This window comes from Herpailurus yagouaroundi, unplaced genomic scaffold (genome assembly GCF_014898765.1).
Source record: "Herpailurus yagouaroundi ecotype Mexico unplaced genomic scaffold, PumYag 222, whole genome shotgun sequence".
Taxonomy (NCBI): Eukaryota; Metazoa; Chordata; class Mammalia; order Carnivora; family Felidae; genus Herpailurus; species Herpailurus yagouaroundi.
Window position 1 is genome coordinate 161,411 of NW_024412453.1, and position 15,275 is coordinate 176,685.

A 15,275-nucleotide genomic window follows, 5' to 3' on the forward strand; every position below is an offset into this window, starting at 1 on the left:
CGTTCATGCTCTGTCTCTCTCTGTCCCAAAAATAAAAAAAAACGTTTAAAAAAAAAAATTTAAAAAAAAAAAAAAAAAAAGAACCAAAACAGCCTTTCCCTCAGATACGCACCTGTTTCTTCTAAGAATTAAATTCAAATTAATACAATAAGCTCTACTTGGGAGACTAATTAGATGCTGAGAGGTTAGTTTATGAAAACACTGCTATTGCTACGTCCGGTGGGATTATTATTCAATAAAACCTCCATTAACAAAGACAATGCATTCCAGTGACACTTAATGAAAACCTCATTGTCAAGATAATCTGCAGAGATGGGAATCAGTTCCTTGTTATGGGAGGAAAGTGGAACATACCACCAGAAAAGTATTATCAAATGTGTTAAGCACACATACACACTGTGTGTCTAACAGACTTGGATTTCAGGCCTCCTTAAATAAATGTCTTTGAAGGCCAAATACAGCACCTGGTGTTTAGAGTATTATAGTTGGATGCTTGCTGTATTTCTGGGACTACTGTAGTCAGATAACAAAACCAAGAAGTGACGGCTAGGCTCCGGAGAAGTGGGAAATGTACGGCATTCCCACTCGACACCACTTTTCCGACTCTGCCTTCTGAAGCCTTCCTAACAGAGAATGGAGCGCATGAGGGTCACAACCAGCGCGGCCACCGGCAGAGCTCCGCTCCCTCATGTTACACACCTTGCCTGTCACCATCTTCCCTAGAAGCTTCTCCTGCATTAGAGCAGAAAAGCCCCTTGCGTGCATATCCAACTACTCTGTGAAACAGATCTTAACAGCAGCAGTAAACGGAAACGAGGCTACTGCAGTCCTGGGGGGTGCTGTGTGACACCACCAGACTCGACCCGGTGGAAACTTACCGGAGCCGCCGCCCGCCTCTTTGCTGGAGATGGCACTTGCAGACGGGAGCAGCTGCTGGACCTGTGCTTGCTGGTCTGAACGGCCGCTGCCGTTCGGGACGTTTCTGTTCCACATGTTCACATTTTTGTAGTTGTACTTGCTTGGGTCTCCCCAAGCTGAAGTTCCGTCATCAATCTCCATTTTGCGACGTATGGATTCCGGAGATGGTTCCTCCCAGCCTGTGGGCTCTTCTTCCTTTGTCGGGGCTGGTATAGGTCCTCCCAGCCAGCCTGTACCGGGAGGTTTGCCTGTAGCTGGCGGGATCCCCCAGGATCCGACAAGGTCTTGTGGCTTGTTCCAGTCTGGAGAACCGACTGGCTTCGACGAATCTCCCCAACCTAGAGACTGATTAGACTTTGGAGGATCTCCCCATCCCTGGGAAGGATTAGGTTTAGAAGATTCATCCCATCCTGATGAATTATTTGGATTTATGTTATTTCCCCAAGTAAAAGAACTAGTTTTACCAAGTTCGTTCCAACCGGAAACGGACCGGTCACTGTCACTACCTCCTGAGCTAGATTTCTTATTAGCCTCACCCCAATGGTTACTCCTCGAAGTTTCTCCCCAGTTATCGCTGGCGGACACGGCCCACCCTTGGTTTGATTTTTGCCCGTCACCCCACCCCTGTTTGCTCTTTTGCGAATCATTCCACGTGGACTTCTCTTCTTTGCAGTTCCCCCACTGATTGCTCTTGACCGTTCCTGTAGCAGCAGAATCATCTTCCCATCCCCCCTGGCAGTTCGAGCCTTTGGAATCTCCCCACCGCAGAGCAGGTTTGGGATCTCCCCACCCCGATACAGATGAGGTATCGTTACTAGTAGGGCTAGTCTTATCTACACACGCCCCTGAGTTAAAAGTCTGTGTGGCAGAGCTTCCCCAGGCCTCTGTCCCATTGTCAGTCTTTCTTTCCCCTCTAGGTGAAGTTTCGGTGTCCCAGGCAGTATTCTGCTTAATCGGAGTCTGTCCCCAACCAGAGTTGGAGAGGACACGTGGATCCAAGTCAGTCCTGTTCACGATGCTTTGGAGTAATGTGTGCTGATCAATTTTCCTCCTATCTCTACTCTGACTTTCCCCAGTTGCTTTTTCCTCGAGGCGTCCAGTGCTTTCTGTACTACCTTCACTCTCCACTGTTCCTCCTGTTTTGGCCCACACGCTGTTCTGCTCATTTGTCTGGGATGTGGCAGCACCCTGATCCTCTTCCTCAGTAGATTTCCATCCGTTTGTAAACTTCTTACCATTGCCGTTTGCACTGTCATTGGAATGCTGATTGCTAGGCAGTTTGCTCCACTCCGCGCCGGGTAGATTAGTGCCAGTGTTTTGTGCGGGAGCTCCCCACCCTCTTCGACTTCCTCCAGAACTGGCGCCATTCCCGCTTCCCCATGACGCACTCTGGGAACCCGCTGCCCCGGACTCCCACACGCCTCCTCCTTTATTTGCGTTAACTTGAAAGTTAGTGCCCACAGGCCCATTCATGCCAGGCTGCATTAGAGTTGCATTCACAGTGTCACCATTAGCTTGGCCGTTAGGGCTCGAACATTTGTCTCCAGAGTAATTAGAACCATAGGCACCCCACGTAGTACCGTAAGAGCCTCCACTTTTTGACTCTCCATTGCTAAGGTGAGAAAGGGAAGTGCCATTCATAACTGACGGAGCCTGTATCTGAGGAGGATTCATTGTGCTCACACGCCAGGCCCCTGTATTACTAGGCAGTTCATTATTCTGTACTGAACCGGAGTTTGGTAAACTAGAGGTCATAAAGTTAGTAGTGTTATTTGGTCCAGTCATTTCAGTGGTAATATTCTGAGGTTGACCACTGAATGAAACCTTCTGTGTACCACTTACTTCAGATTCACAAGTTTCCTGAAGGCTTCCCCAGGTACCATGGGTGGCAGAACCACCCACTTTAGAGTTAATACTCTGATTGTTAGGCATCTGGCCTATGGTACTGCACTGAATATTGATGCCGGAACTACCGCTCCCTACAGGCCCTTTTAGGGCAAGTCCGTTGTTTTCTAATACTGGCCAGGCACCATGGTTGCTAGCTGGATTCAAAGTGCTTGGATTTAACCCTCCATTTGATGAAGAACTTACAGTGCCCCAAGCATTCATTCTATTGTTGCTACTTTCTGATTTGCTTTCAGGAGCATCCACAGAGACCTGACATGTGCTTATTATGGCTCCATGGGAAAAACCCCATGGCCCAGTACTACCTCCATGGCCCACATTATTGCTGCTGCTACCAACCACAAACTTGTTTTGGGAACCAAGTCCAGTGCTATTCCGAAGGCCATCTTTTTCACCACCTGTGTTCCCTGAAGCCATGATAGTGATGTTTCTCTCTGATTCAGAACTGGAGACAGAATCAGCATCCATACATTCTGAAGCCAACTCTGGATCACTGCCAGGGACTGAGGGCCATACTTCTTTCTCAGGGGAGTCGTTCACAACAGCATTCTTACAATTTGTGCTAGAGTCACTCGGAGAAGACACAGGTCCCCGCTGCGAATTTTCATAATGGGATCCTGAAGTATTGTGGTTTAGATCTAGAGTAAAGGAGAAGTACAAAAACACTTAGGAAGGGTCTGAGAAAATGATAAGTACATTATAAACGTATGTGGTTCCGCAATACTGACAAATACGATACTTGGCAGTATGGTTACAAAGGCACTGGGTATATGCCAGCTGCCAACGTTTCTCATCCAGCTGTTAATCCCACACGGGAAGGGTATTTTGCTGCTTTGTTCACTGATGTTATCCTATAAGCCTAAAGCAGCACCTGGAACATAAGAGCCCCTCTCAATAAATATCTGCTGAATGAACAAACTGTTACCTTATCAGCAAAGAAAAGAATTTTGGTGTCAGGAAGGACTAGGTGATAGTAAACGTATTAGGATAATGAGGCAACCCAGGCCTAGAGGCCTGACATGAGAAAGAAGGGGTTGGAAAGTAGATGGGTAAGGACAGACAGACAAACTTGATTAAATGTATTAGAAATATACTAGAAATGCCTTCTTGTCTTCCCTTTCTTAGAACAGCTTTTCCACACAACTGTTTTTGGGTATTATAACATGCTTATAAAAATTACAAAGTCTTTTCCATTATATTTCCATTTCATTAGTGTTTATACTCAACCTGAAATACTGCACACAAGTCAGCATTATTTTAGTTCCATTCCCCTTCATAAAAATTTAATTTACTTTCACAGCCATGTTTTTTAGAAGATCACAGAATTGCGATGATTAAAAAATCAAGGGCAGGCACTGGACACTATTAACGACCGAACAGTCATAATCCTATACTCTTGGCCTCACTGCTGTATCTCATCATCTAGTTATTTTGCCGCAGGTAGGGGGCAGGCAGTTCTCATGTTTCTAATACCTTCCCAGATTCATTACTCTCATTCGGCTTAAGGATCTGGTAGTTAGAAGTTTCTCAGAGATGCTAACCTGCATAAGATGTCTGCATTTAGACTGCCTTTAGGGGGTCGTTTATGTTGTAGTTCTCGACTAGAATGGTGATCAGAATCCTATGTGGTGCTTCTAAATAACCCACGGTTCAAGTCATATCCCAGACCCAATGAGCCAACCGCCAGGGGCTGGAGGCCTAGAAAACAAATATAACTCACTATCAGGATGTTGCTAATGTGGAAAACCAGGTTCACCTGGTATCATTTTGTCTCAAAGCACAACCTCCAAGCAGCAAAACATTATGAGCTAGAAAAGAGTAGCAGAAAAAAGGACTAAAGAGAAACCAAAAGCATGTATATAATTCACTAAATACATGAAATTTAAAGTTCTATGAGAGACTCTGGTCTCCGCTCCCTGTTTGAGAGTCAGGTTTTTTCAGCTGCCAAATCAAGTTTGCCATCTTTCATTGCCTGTGAGAAGGATTTTTGTCACAAAACACAAGACACCGAACAGTCTGTCTCGTTGGGCAAAAACAAGCCAATACACGGACTAGCACCTGCACCGCCAGCAACATCATTCAGTACCATGGGTCATGTGTTTTCTATACATTTTTGTCACTGACTCCTTGGAACGACCCTAGAGCACAGCTATTACCTTCAGCTTTGTAGATGGGGAAATCGAGGCCCAGAGGGTACGTTATAGCACAGGTGAGGAAGAGCGGATTCAGCCCTTGGGTAAAAAAACTAGGTGGCTAATAACAACACGGCTGGAACTCTAGAGACACAGAGGTTCAAGTCCGGGCTCTATGCAGCAGCTGTATGACCAAGTCTACAGACTGGGGACACAAACAGTACCACGCCACCCAGCCGGGAGCTACACTGTCCTGTGTGAAGTATTTAGTTCAACACCAGTTTCGAGTAACTGCTCCACGGAGCGCCAACTGGGTACAGTGAGTAAGAGCACAGCTCTGTTGCCAGACTGCTTGGACTTAAAAGCTGCCCTGCCATTTACTAGCTGTGTGATCACAGGCAAGAGGCTCCGTCTTCCTGCAAATTAGTTTCCTCATCTGTAAAGCAGGGACGATAATAATACCCATCACAAATAGCTGGGAAGACTGAGTGGTTAATAATTAAAAGTGCTTTGAACCATACCTGATCCAGAGTAGGTACTTAATAAATGAGGGCGGTTATTATCACTAATTAATATATAGTGACGATTACTGGGATTTTTCAGTCCTGTCTCCAAAGCACATTTTTCATTCCATCACGTCTATCTCAGGAAGAACAAAACTGGAAAGCATACAACAACCTGCTTACTTTAAATCTACATAACTCACAAAGAATGCTAATTCCTGAATTATTCCCCCACAGGCACCTCCTCTCAAAGGGGGAAAAGAGTTCCTGCTTCTTTATTGCTTTTCTTCATCTCAGTAAGTTTCCTAAAACCTAGGATTTATCCTTGCTTGCTTCCTGAGCGTGGCAAATCCTAAACACTGCCAAGCCCCCAAATCCATCCACATCTCCAAATCTAAATAATCAAGCTGCCGCCGCCGCTGCCGCCGCCGCCGCCGCCACCACCACCACCACCACCACCATCATCATCATCATCATCTCAAAGGCTAGAGCAAAAGTACTTGTTTCCATTCTTTGTTTTTCTACAAGCGCGTGTTTTCTTGCCACTTCCAAATAGCAGGAGTAAATAAGATCAAGAATGTTAGACAAAACTACCTAAGCTGAAAATAAATGAACAGACCTGGAATTTAACACTTAAACAGCAAAAGCATTCCCATAATGACAGGAAAAAGGTAGGATAGGTGTCGTCAACACGAATACGCAGCCTTGTGCTGGAAGATGATCCAGAAAAAAGGTAAGGAGAGCAGACAGGAAACAAAGCAGGTTAACATGTAAAAGCAATGGTTTTCCTAAACACCAGAAATAGTCAATGAGAAAATGTGATTAAAAAAGGATCCTAACTGCAACAGCCACAGAAACTCTAAAGCAGCTTGGAATGAAGCTAACAAAAATATTTAGTCATTTATGATTACATTTGATTGCAGGCCACAGAAGACAACTTGATTAAATACAGAAACTTGTTCCTGAATAAGAAGATAATAATAATATTCTTTCTTAAAGTTTAATTCAATTAAAAGAAATTGCCAGCAGGAGTCTGTAACTTGGTTTAAGTGACTTAAAGATTCATGTAGAACATAAGAGAATTCCAAAAAAAATCTCAGGAGTGGGAGAGGGCGGGGGGAACCGCATGATCATGCAACAGCTAGCCAGTGCTGCACTGCCCGAATGTTGAAGCTTTAACCGAACAGTAAAAGCAAACCAGAAACAGATCCAAGCATTTGTGAAATGTTAGCATTTTAAATCAACAGGAGAAAAGGAATATCCAATACTTTAAAAAGATTTCTTGAAATGAGACAAATTTTGTCAAAAACAATTTCATATGATTGTGTTAAAAGATGAAACCATGAAGTCACCAGTGAAGAGAATTTTTTATACATAAAAAAGTAAAAAAAACAACAACAACAACAAAAAACCCACAAAACAAAGGACCTAGATCTGACTATTTGCCCCAAATGCGAAGCCTTTTTATGTCAAAATACATCAAAAGCAGCAAGCAAACAAACAAACCCCCCCCCCCCCCCCAGCAAACAGCATGATACATTTTGCAAACCAAATGCTATCACCTTTAATGTTAGTAAAAAGTTCTCAGAATCTAGTCATGAGCTGGTTTGGAGGTGGTGGTGGTCTAAATGTGTCTTTTGCTATATATTTCTATGTATTTTAGGAAAAGTAGAGATCCATCAGCACTTATTAGCTAAAATTCCATTTTTAATCTGAAAACTATTTGATACTTTCAAAAAAACCTAAAAGAGTATTTTGAAAACTGTTCACCAGGGACCTTTTGGTTATGAAAAACGTGCAGTTTAGACAGAGGTGGGGAGATCCTCGTCTAATTAAGGTGTAAAAAGAAGAGGGTTCCTTGGCGATTGCAACTAAAACATTTCAGAGACTGAGATTATTTCAGAATTGGGAGAGGTCAAATTTTTAGTATGTTTCCCTTACAGATAAGGAAATCAAAACCCATCATCACAAATGATCCAGAGGATAAACCCAGAGGAACCTTATTAACAATCCTGTTAAGTTTTTCCAGGAAACAGCAAGCAACAGCGAGACTGTGAAACCCCGTGTTGGCGTGAGGAAAGGGGACAGTGGAGTTTTACTGAGTGTGGTGCAAAACACAAATCTGTACACACGGCAATGATGTAGGCAAACTAAGATCCGTATGACTGTGCTTTAACTGCAGAACACTGGAAACGCAAACTACCACCGGCTCCTAGTCTCTCAAGGGTGCTGGGGGCAGCTCTAGCATCACATCTCAAGAAGAAAGGTGTCACTTCCTAGAGCCTCTGCACAAAGATCAAAGCGGGCATGTGCAGGCAGAGCACAGACTGGCTATAATTCAAGTGATTTGTAAATTAACAGTATAATCTGCTCAGGAAGAATTTACATTCAAGAAAGTTCATTTACTTTTCTTATTAAATATATAGCATATAACAGATTTAACAGTTAAACATGTGCTTTCTGCCTTAAAGACTTCATTCTCACCAGAGGACAAAGTCCTTCAGAAGTAAATAGTACTTCGGTGTCATAGTATTTCTGGGAAGGATGATGCAGTATCACTGGGAATATGAGAGGCTGACATGCACAATTTCAAACAGCACTCAAGGGACAAAGTCTAGAACGTTTGTTTCAGTTATTCTGGCCTCTAGTCCAGGGGCTGGGAAAACTTTTCCCATGAAGGTCCGATTAGTGAATATTTTAAGTCTTGCCAGTCAGATGGTCTCTGTGGCAACCACTCTGCCGCTGTGGCCTGGAAGCAGGCATAAAAACAATGTGGACACGAGTGGCGTGGCAGTCTTCCAGTAAAACTTGACTGGAATGGGCTGCAAGCCATCCTCTTCTAGAGTAAAGAAGACGAAAGCAATACTACCAACCAAATGTGATGCACGGATCATGGCTGGTTTCTGGTTTGAGACACGAGGTGAGGCTGCTGGGAGACAACCATAAAAGACAATCTCAGGGGTGCTGCTCCAGACCAGATGGTGAGTGCCTCGATGGGGCCAGTGGTGGTGATGGCCATCCCCGGGAGAGAAAAGCTGAGACATGTGGGAGATGAACCAGCAGGACCTGGACAACCAGTGGCCCGTGAGACATGAGTTTAAGATTTCTAGATGACTGGTGCTGGATGATGGGGATGCCAACCTTCTGAGCAATGGAACCCAGAAAGAGACACTGGAATGTGGCCGGATGAGAAGTTCCATTTTGGACGTGTGGGGTTTGAGGGGCCTCACATCAGCTGAAGACATCCAGAGGACATGAACCTAAAACTGGGGAGAGATCTGAAGCAAAGCCATGGGGGGGAATAAAACCTGAAAATTGGTCAAAGAAAAGGGAAAGAATGCAAGAGCTTTCAGGAGGAGGGCGCGATCAACAATAAAAATGTAGGTGTCTATTAAGATAAAAACGGAAAAGCCTGTTTTTTGCCACAACTAAAACTAAAAATAAGTTAGTCTGGATTTGTCGTTCAGAAGATCAGTGACCTTAGGAAGAGCTATTTTAGTCAAGTGAGCAGGAGCCAGACTACAGAGGACTGAAGTGATGTATCAGAGAGTACAAATATAGACCACTCTGTGAGACGGTGGAGGAGAGAAATTCTGTGATTCCTCAGGAGACTGGGAGTTTAAATTTTTCTTAAAAAGACGATACAAGCTTAACTAGGTTTATAGACTAAGGGCGAAGAGGTGCGAATAGAGAGCAAAAAGCAGAAGCTCCGGGACAGCAAGGACATGAACCACACTGAAAAGGCAGTAAAGAGCACAGGTGGATGGACAATATTTTCATCTTGAAACATCTCTGGAAACCTTAACATTCTCTTTTTCATTAAAACAGCCCCATTTCTTGGTCATTCCCCATGATAGCTCAAATGACCTTGAGATTTCTTTAAAAAAAAAAAAAAAATTTCAAACGGAGTAAAGGCTATGAAAAGTAATGCAGACAATACCCACATGCCCCTCCCCGTGAGAAGTAACTAATACAAAAAAGTCCTGTGCACCCTTCTCTGACCACATCTCCTTCCTTCCCCAGTGAGTCACCGAGGGTAACCACTCAAAATGCTGTATCTGAACTCATCTCTAAGCAATACAGAATGTTGTTTTGCAGGCTTTATATTTTATATAAACGATATCCTACCATAAATAAACAAAATGACATTCTTGGAAGAACCAGCGGAACTGTGAACACGAACTACGTATTACAAGATACTGAACATGTCCCCTCTTTGCGCAGGGGTGGATCGTGGCATCATGGTTGCACAGGAGACGATCCTTATTCTTGGGGAACTGCCTGTAGCAGTATTAAAGATGAAGTGTAATGAATGTGCACGTGTGTGCACACGTATGTACACATGATGGGGAAGTGTACACGTGAAGGCAAGGAGGAAGGTGAGGGAAGGAGGTGTGTATGTGAAGTCAAGGTGGGAAACTACTAACAACCGCTGGATCTGGGTGCAGGGTACATGGGGATTTGTTTCTCTATCCGTTTAGCTCTTTGTCAGCTGGATAATAAAACGTGGGTCGGAACACTTTGGCCCCGTAAGAACAATACTGCTGCCAGCCCTGTTAGGTGCATCAGCGCCGCCCAGATCCTTTATTACCTAAAGGCCTCTAGGTCCCCCAAACTGAAGTGTTATTTGGGCAGCAGCAAAGCCCGATACCCGAAGGCTCTAAGTCCCTTGGCACGGACTGAAAGCATCATGCGTGTTTGAGGCCCGGCCACAAATGGGAAGCTGGGCACGCAGAGCAGTCTGGTTTGACCAGCGCAGCAGGGTTCTAAAGGCTGGCACAGGTATTTCGGAAGGGTACAAAACTCAGTACAGTTGCCCCAGTTCCCATCACTCTTTCTTATCTTCTACTTCGCTTACTTGCTAGGCCCGCGAAGGGGCTGAGCTTGTGACCTCTGATTCACGAAGTACCTGTTCTCATTTAGGTGAGACCCCTGCTCCCTGACTGCACTGAATAAACGAGAAATGAGTTCTGTGAGGACAAGGGAGGTGTATCCAGCACTCCTCACTTTTATCATGAAAACTTTAAGCAAATAGCTGCGTATTTATTGTATGTACTGATTAACATGTCAAATCATGTCCATTAACTGCATCTGTTCGGGAAACAAAAATGTCAAACACGGATACAAAAATTAAAAGTTAAGATCATGTTCGTACAATTCTGAACTGCATGTGGTTCACGACACCACAGCTTTTGTGTCTGTGGACTACTGCTCAAGCTGTTTATAACATAGGCTACGCCGCTCCTCACTGATCACTAGCCTAAGCTCGAATCTGTAAAATGAGGCTTAAATGTGTTCGTGAGGTGTGTGCATCGTAGCGAACACCCGCTAAAGGTCAGTCATTACTGTTGTAAATACCCCTCAGAGGCCAGGGCAGGCCTGACAGTCTCAGGCGGCTTCCCTGGCTCACAGACACCCGGTGGTCTCTTACGTGGCTAAAGTTGCTCCTACTCCGAGTAGTGCCTACAAAGATGTTTTAATGTAAACATGTGACATATGCTGGTAAGGGGGGTTCGCAAATGTTTTCAAAACAGATAAAAGCACAAGTCTGGTTTCTCTGCAGAGCACTCGGCCTTTGTCATTCACAAGCCTCCGGGCTCAGCCAGACTGCCGACTGCCGCACCCTCCTGGCTTCCGGCTCCACCTCCACATTAACGCAGTGCCCCCGCAGTGCCCCCTCGGAAAGTCCTTGGAGAAATACGCAGGATACTTTTCCTTTTCAGCCTCTGTTGAAGATTTCTTCCTATGCTCACATAGGCCTTCTTTTCATCTGAATGCACATCTGTCATAATTGGGGATTTCTGACCACTACCCACTTTTGAGAAAAACACTCTTACACTCCTATTGGTCCATTTCAAAAACACCTTTGTTCTTTCATTTCCCAAACTGAAAAAGCGTATTCAACATCATACCATTTTCTAAATTTACTGGCCCACTTCCCTGTTTGTTTTGTGAACTCCGATGCCACCAGTTTGGTGTATAGGTACTCGAGCACATGTTGTGTGAGTAGCCTCTCCTAAGGTTTCAACCACACTTTTAGAAAACATGCTGATGACTCAATACATCTGTTCCCAATCTGATTTCTCAGATGAACTTCCCACCAAATTAACTGCTTGGCATCATATATAATGTCTAAACCAGACTCTTCTTCCTGAAAAGTACAAGTTCTTCTGTAAAAGTTTTGGGGAAGATAATTCATTCAGCACCTAAACATTAGGCGCCAAGCTACATGCTTAAAACACATCGCACAGGGGCGCCTGGGTGGCGCAGTCGGTTAAGCGTCCGACTTCAGCCAGGTCACGATCTCGCGGTCCGTGAGTTCGAGCCCCGCGTCGGGCTCTGGGCTGATGGCTCAGAGCCTGGAGCCTGTTTCCGATTCTGTGTCTCCCTCTCTCTCTGCCCCTCGCCCGTTCATGCTCTGTCTCTCTCTATCCCAAAAATAAATAAATGTTGAAAAAAAAAAAAATTTGTTAAAAACACATCGCACAGTTTAATCCTCAAAGCAACCATATAGGTTGGGCATTAATGTCCGTACTAACAGATTAGGAGAAGGTCCAAGTAAGTTAAGTGATTGGGCAAGCCCACACAAGGGAGTTAAGTGGCTGGGGTGTGGGGGGAGGGGCGGTGGTAATTTACGTTTGCATCCTTTCCAATACTAATGTGCTGCTCTGATCACCTATGCCAGAAAGATCACATCTGTGTCCTCTTCCTCCTTCCCCACCACCGTGCAGTATGGTGCCCAAATACAGCACGGTTGTCAGGAGCACAGCTCTGGAGCTGGAACTTGAGCTCTGCCCCTCATTAGCTGGGAGACACGGTAACATGACGTGCAGAGGAGTTCCTGGTGTACATAGGACAGCACAGAGAGAGAGAGAGAGAGAGAGAGAGAGAGAGAGAGTAACTCTTGCCGGGATGGTTAGTAAAGGCTGCTCGGATGAGACGCAGGCTCGTAGCACAATTAAGTGACATGTCCAAAGAGCCGGGATTTAAAAGCCAGGTCCATTTGGCTCTAGAAACTTTGTTCATAACCAGGATCTGCTAGTGTTTGCATGTGTGGGAACCTTGATTCTCCTCAAGTCTCTATCTGGCTTGTAATAAATGCTTCAAAAACAGTTTGAAAAATGAAGGGACAAACAAACCATCAGAGCCTGTCAGAACATGTTGAAACAAACCGAGCTTTGAGAAAACTGTAATCACATACACTTCCTGCCTCACCACCCTTGCTGATCTGTGGCAATAACTGAATGGGTGTGCTGTCTGAATATAATTTCCACGTGCAACAGTCTTTTAATGGCACATGGTAACGGAGTGAGGTTAGGCAACTTAGCTAATGTCTTGGTGCCCCAGTTACCTCTGTTGAAAAGTGAGGATAAGAACAACTTATGCCTCACAGAGCTGTCAACAATTAATTGCAATAATGTGTAAAACTGCTTAGCACATCCCTTGGGGGAGGGTGCTCAATCTGAGCTACAGTTTTATCGATTTAAGCTATAAGCTACTTACTAAAATGGGTAGAACCTGGAGGGACAGTGATTAATCATTTAAAAAGCAGGATGGGCAGTCAGCTTACAGGAAACATTTTTAGGGTTCCCCATTCATAACTCCCTGCACGGAACTCTTATTTGCAGACACTGATGAACACAAATACACCCCCCAAAAGCCATGAATGTATACACTTGCTACGCTGCTAATGATGACAGTGGGAGTCTTGTAAGAAATGCCTTCTCTCACCTGACTGGTTTTTGCTGTTCTGCACCTCTCCGTTATTTTGTGGCTGTTGATTTGTTAAAGCACTGCTTTCTGACTGGCTGCTTAACACTTTAACAGCAGATCCCAGGTTTGCTGCTATGACAGGAAAATGCTGACCCCTCTTTAGAAGCTGTTTGTGTTCCTGGTGGCGAAATCGTGGTGGTACTTCCCGAGGATACCGAGGCAAGGCCTGTGGTGGCTGCGGCTGCGGCTGCGGCTGCTGCGGCTGCTGTGGCGGCTGTGGCGGCTGCTGCGGCGGCTGCGGCTGCTGCGGATTGTTGGCTGTGGCTCGCTTGGCATTATTATTAGTGCTGGTTGCTGTGGAAGTGCCGTTATTAGAGTTGGCAGGCTGAGGCTGGCTTACACTGGGCTTTATCTGTTCTGGCACTAATCCCAACAAAAGAAAAGGGGTGGAAAAGATTAGCCAGTAAAGTGTACCTCCACAGTAAGCCATCTAAGTAAAAAGGCACTAAGAAAAACAACCCTAAAGGAACGGAAAGTTCAAGTGCGTGAGGATATCCTCACTCACAGGCTAGGGTTTTCTTAGGAGAGAGTCAAATTTTACTTCTGCTAACTACCTCTCCAATAAGGGCATGGACATCATCAGCACCCCCTGGCCTGGACAGCTCATGCTCACCAGCTCCGTCCCGTATTATTCTGATCAGAGAACAAGCACCTGATTGTGCAACTAGAGAACTCATAGTAGCTTCAAGAACAAATGTGCTGAATTGAATTTTGGTAATCCTAAAAGAATCCTCAATTCTCTGGAAACTGTTCTTAATCTGCCTCATTTTTAATGTGTTTGGTTCCTATTCTTCATCTCTGAAAGACTGAACACAAGTAACAGGTAGAAAGGATAGAAAACAATCTGACAGTTTTTTTAAAAACAGACAAAGTTAACAATATTTTTTGCTGTTAAAACATAAAGTCTCAAATAGGACAAACTCAGAACGGGGAAGTGAATACAAAGAATGACATCTATGAAACTAACCAAAATGGGAGAAGTAACATAGATAACCTCTCTTAAGCAGAGCTGAGAAATAGCCATTTGTCTACTGTATGAACAATCTGAAATTATAAAGTGTATTTTTAGACCCTTAAGAGAGATCAAATAAGTAAACAAACTGATGGAAAGGACTCAAGCCGGTGAAGATATACCTAGTCTCTAAATTACATAAATGCCGCGTGGTATAAGAACTTTCAGTGCTGGATGGACCCAGGTTTTAATCACAGTGCTGCCTTTACTGAGCTCTGTGTCTTTGGACAAGCTGTATAGACGTGACCGAGCCTGTGGTATCCCCCGTCAAATGGGGTAACACCTATACCCTGCAGAGCTATCCTCGAGTTAACTGTTACTGCTTACAGAGCACCAAGTATAAGGCGATACAAACAACGGGTATCTGTTAATGATCCGCACAATACCACCTTTTGCGGCCGTTTAACGTTTCCGTGAGAGTTCGACACATCTTTACAGATGCCACTGTCAGACAAATAAAGTGAAATGTATCCATGTGACCAGTGAGGATGCTCGGAGAAAATGCTGCCCAAGGGTTGAGAGCTCCAGGCCTGAAATTCGAACACTGCTACTAGAACTGGGTCGTCTGTGTGTCTTTCACCTTGCCCGTACAGGCAGTGTTGATCTAGTACCCAGCACAATGTAAAAACTCCACAAGCAGAAGCTATTCTGTGGACCAAATACAGGAAATATTTGTTAAATGCCTACAATGCGTATGATGGTGTGATAAAGAGGTCACCGGTATCATTTCCAGCAGCTACCTGCTCCCCCGTCCCCACCCCCACCCCTCGCAGCTCTAGAGTCTCCTTCATGTAGGTCTGGCCTCACTAACCACCTTCTATCTCCCGGCCACTGGTGGAGTTTGTCTACGTCACTAATACTAGTATTCTTTAATACGGGATCTGGTCTCTTATTTTCTCATGTGATTTTGATTCCTCTAAAGTAATACAAGCAAACTGTCATTCAGGAGGACTGCACTGAAAAAATTATAAAATTACATTCCATCTATTGCTTGGAATCCCTGCCATTCTTGAAGGCAACCAAAAAGCCTCA

General features: G+C 44.5%; 1 protein-coding gene across 11 annotated transcripts in view; it reads right to left on the bottom strand.

Annotated features, from left to right (window-relative positions):
• TNRC6A (trinucleotide repeat containing adaptor 6A) overlaps positions 1-15,275 on the bottom strand; it is a 164,346-nt gene that overhangs the window by 33,727 nt on the left and 115,344 nt on the right. For 8 of the 11 annotated variants that reach the window (XR_005785551.1, XM_040458739.1, XM_040458732.1 and 5 more), the window contains 2 exons: positions 13,190-13,594; positions 879-3,461 (listed from right to left, as the gene is read on the bottom strand). Coding sequence is in view for 10 of the 11 variants with exons in the window: in XM_040458739.1 (XP_040314673.1) it covers positions 879-3,461; positions 13,190-13,594 (2,988 nt within the window). In the remaining variant the exon portion in view is untranslated. The remainder of the gene's footprint in view (positions 1-878; positions 3,462-13,189; positions 13,595-15,275) is intronic. The other 3 variants (XM_040458740.1, XM_040458741.1, XM_040458737.1) reach the window with 2 other exon arrangements.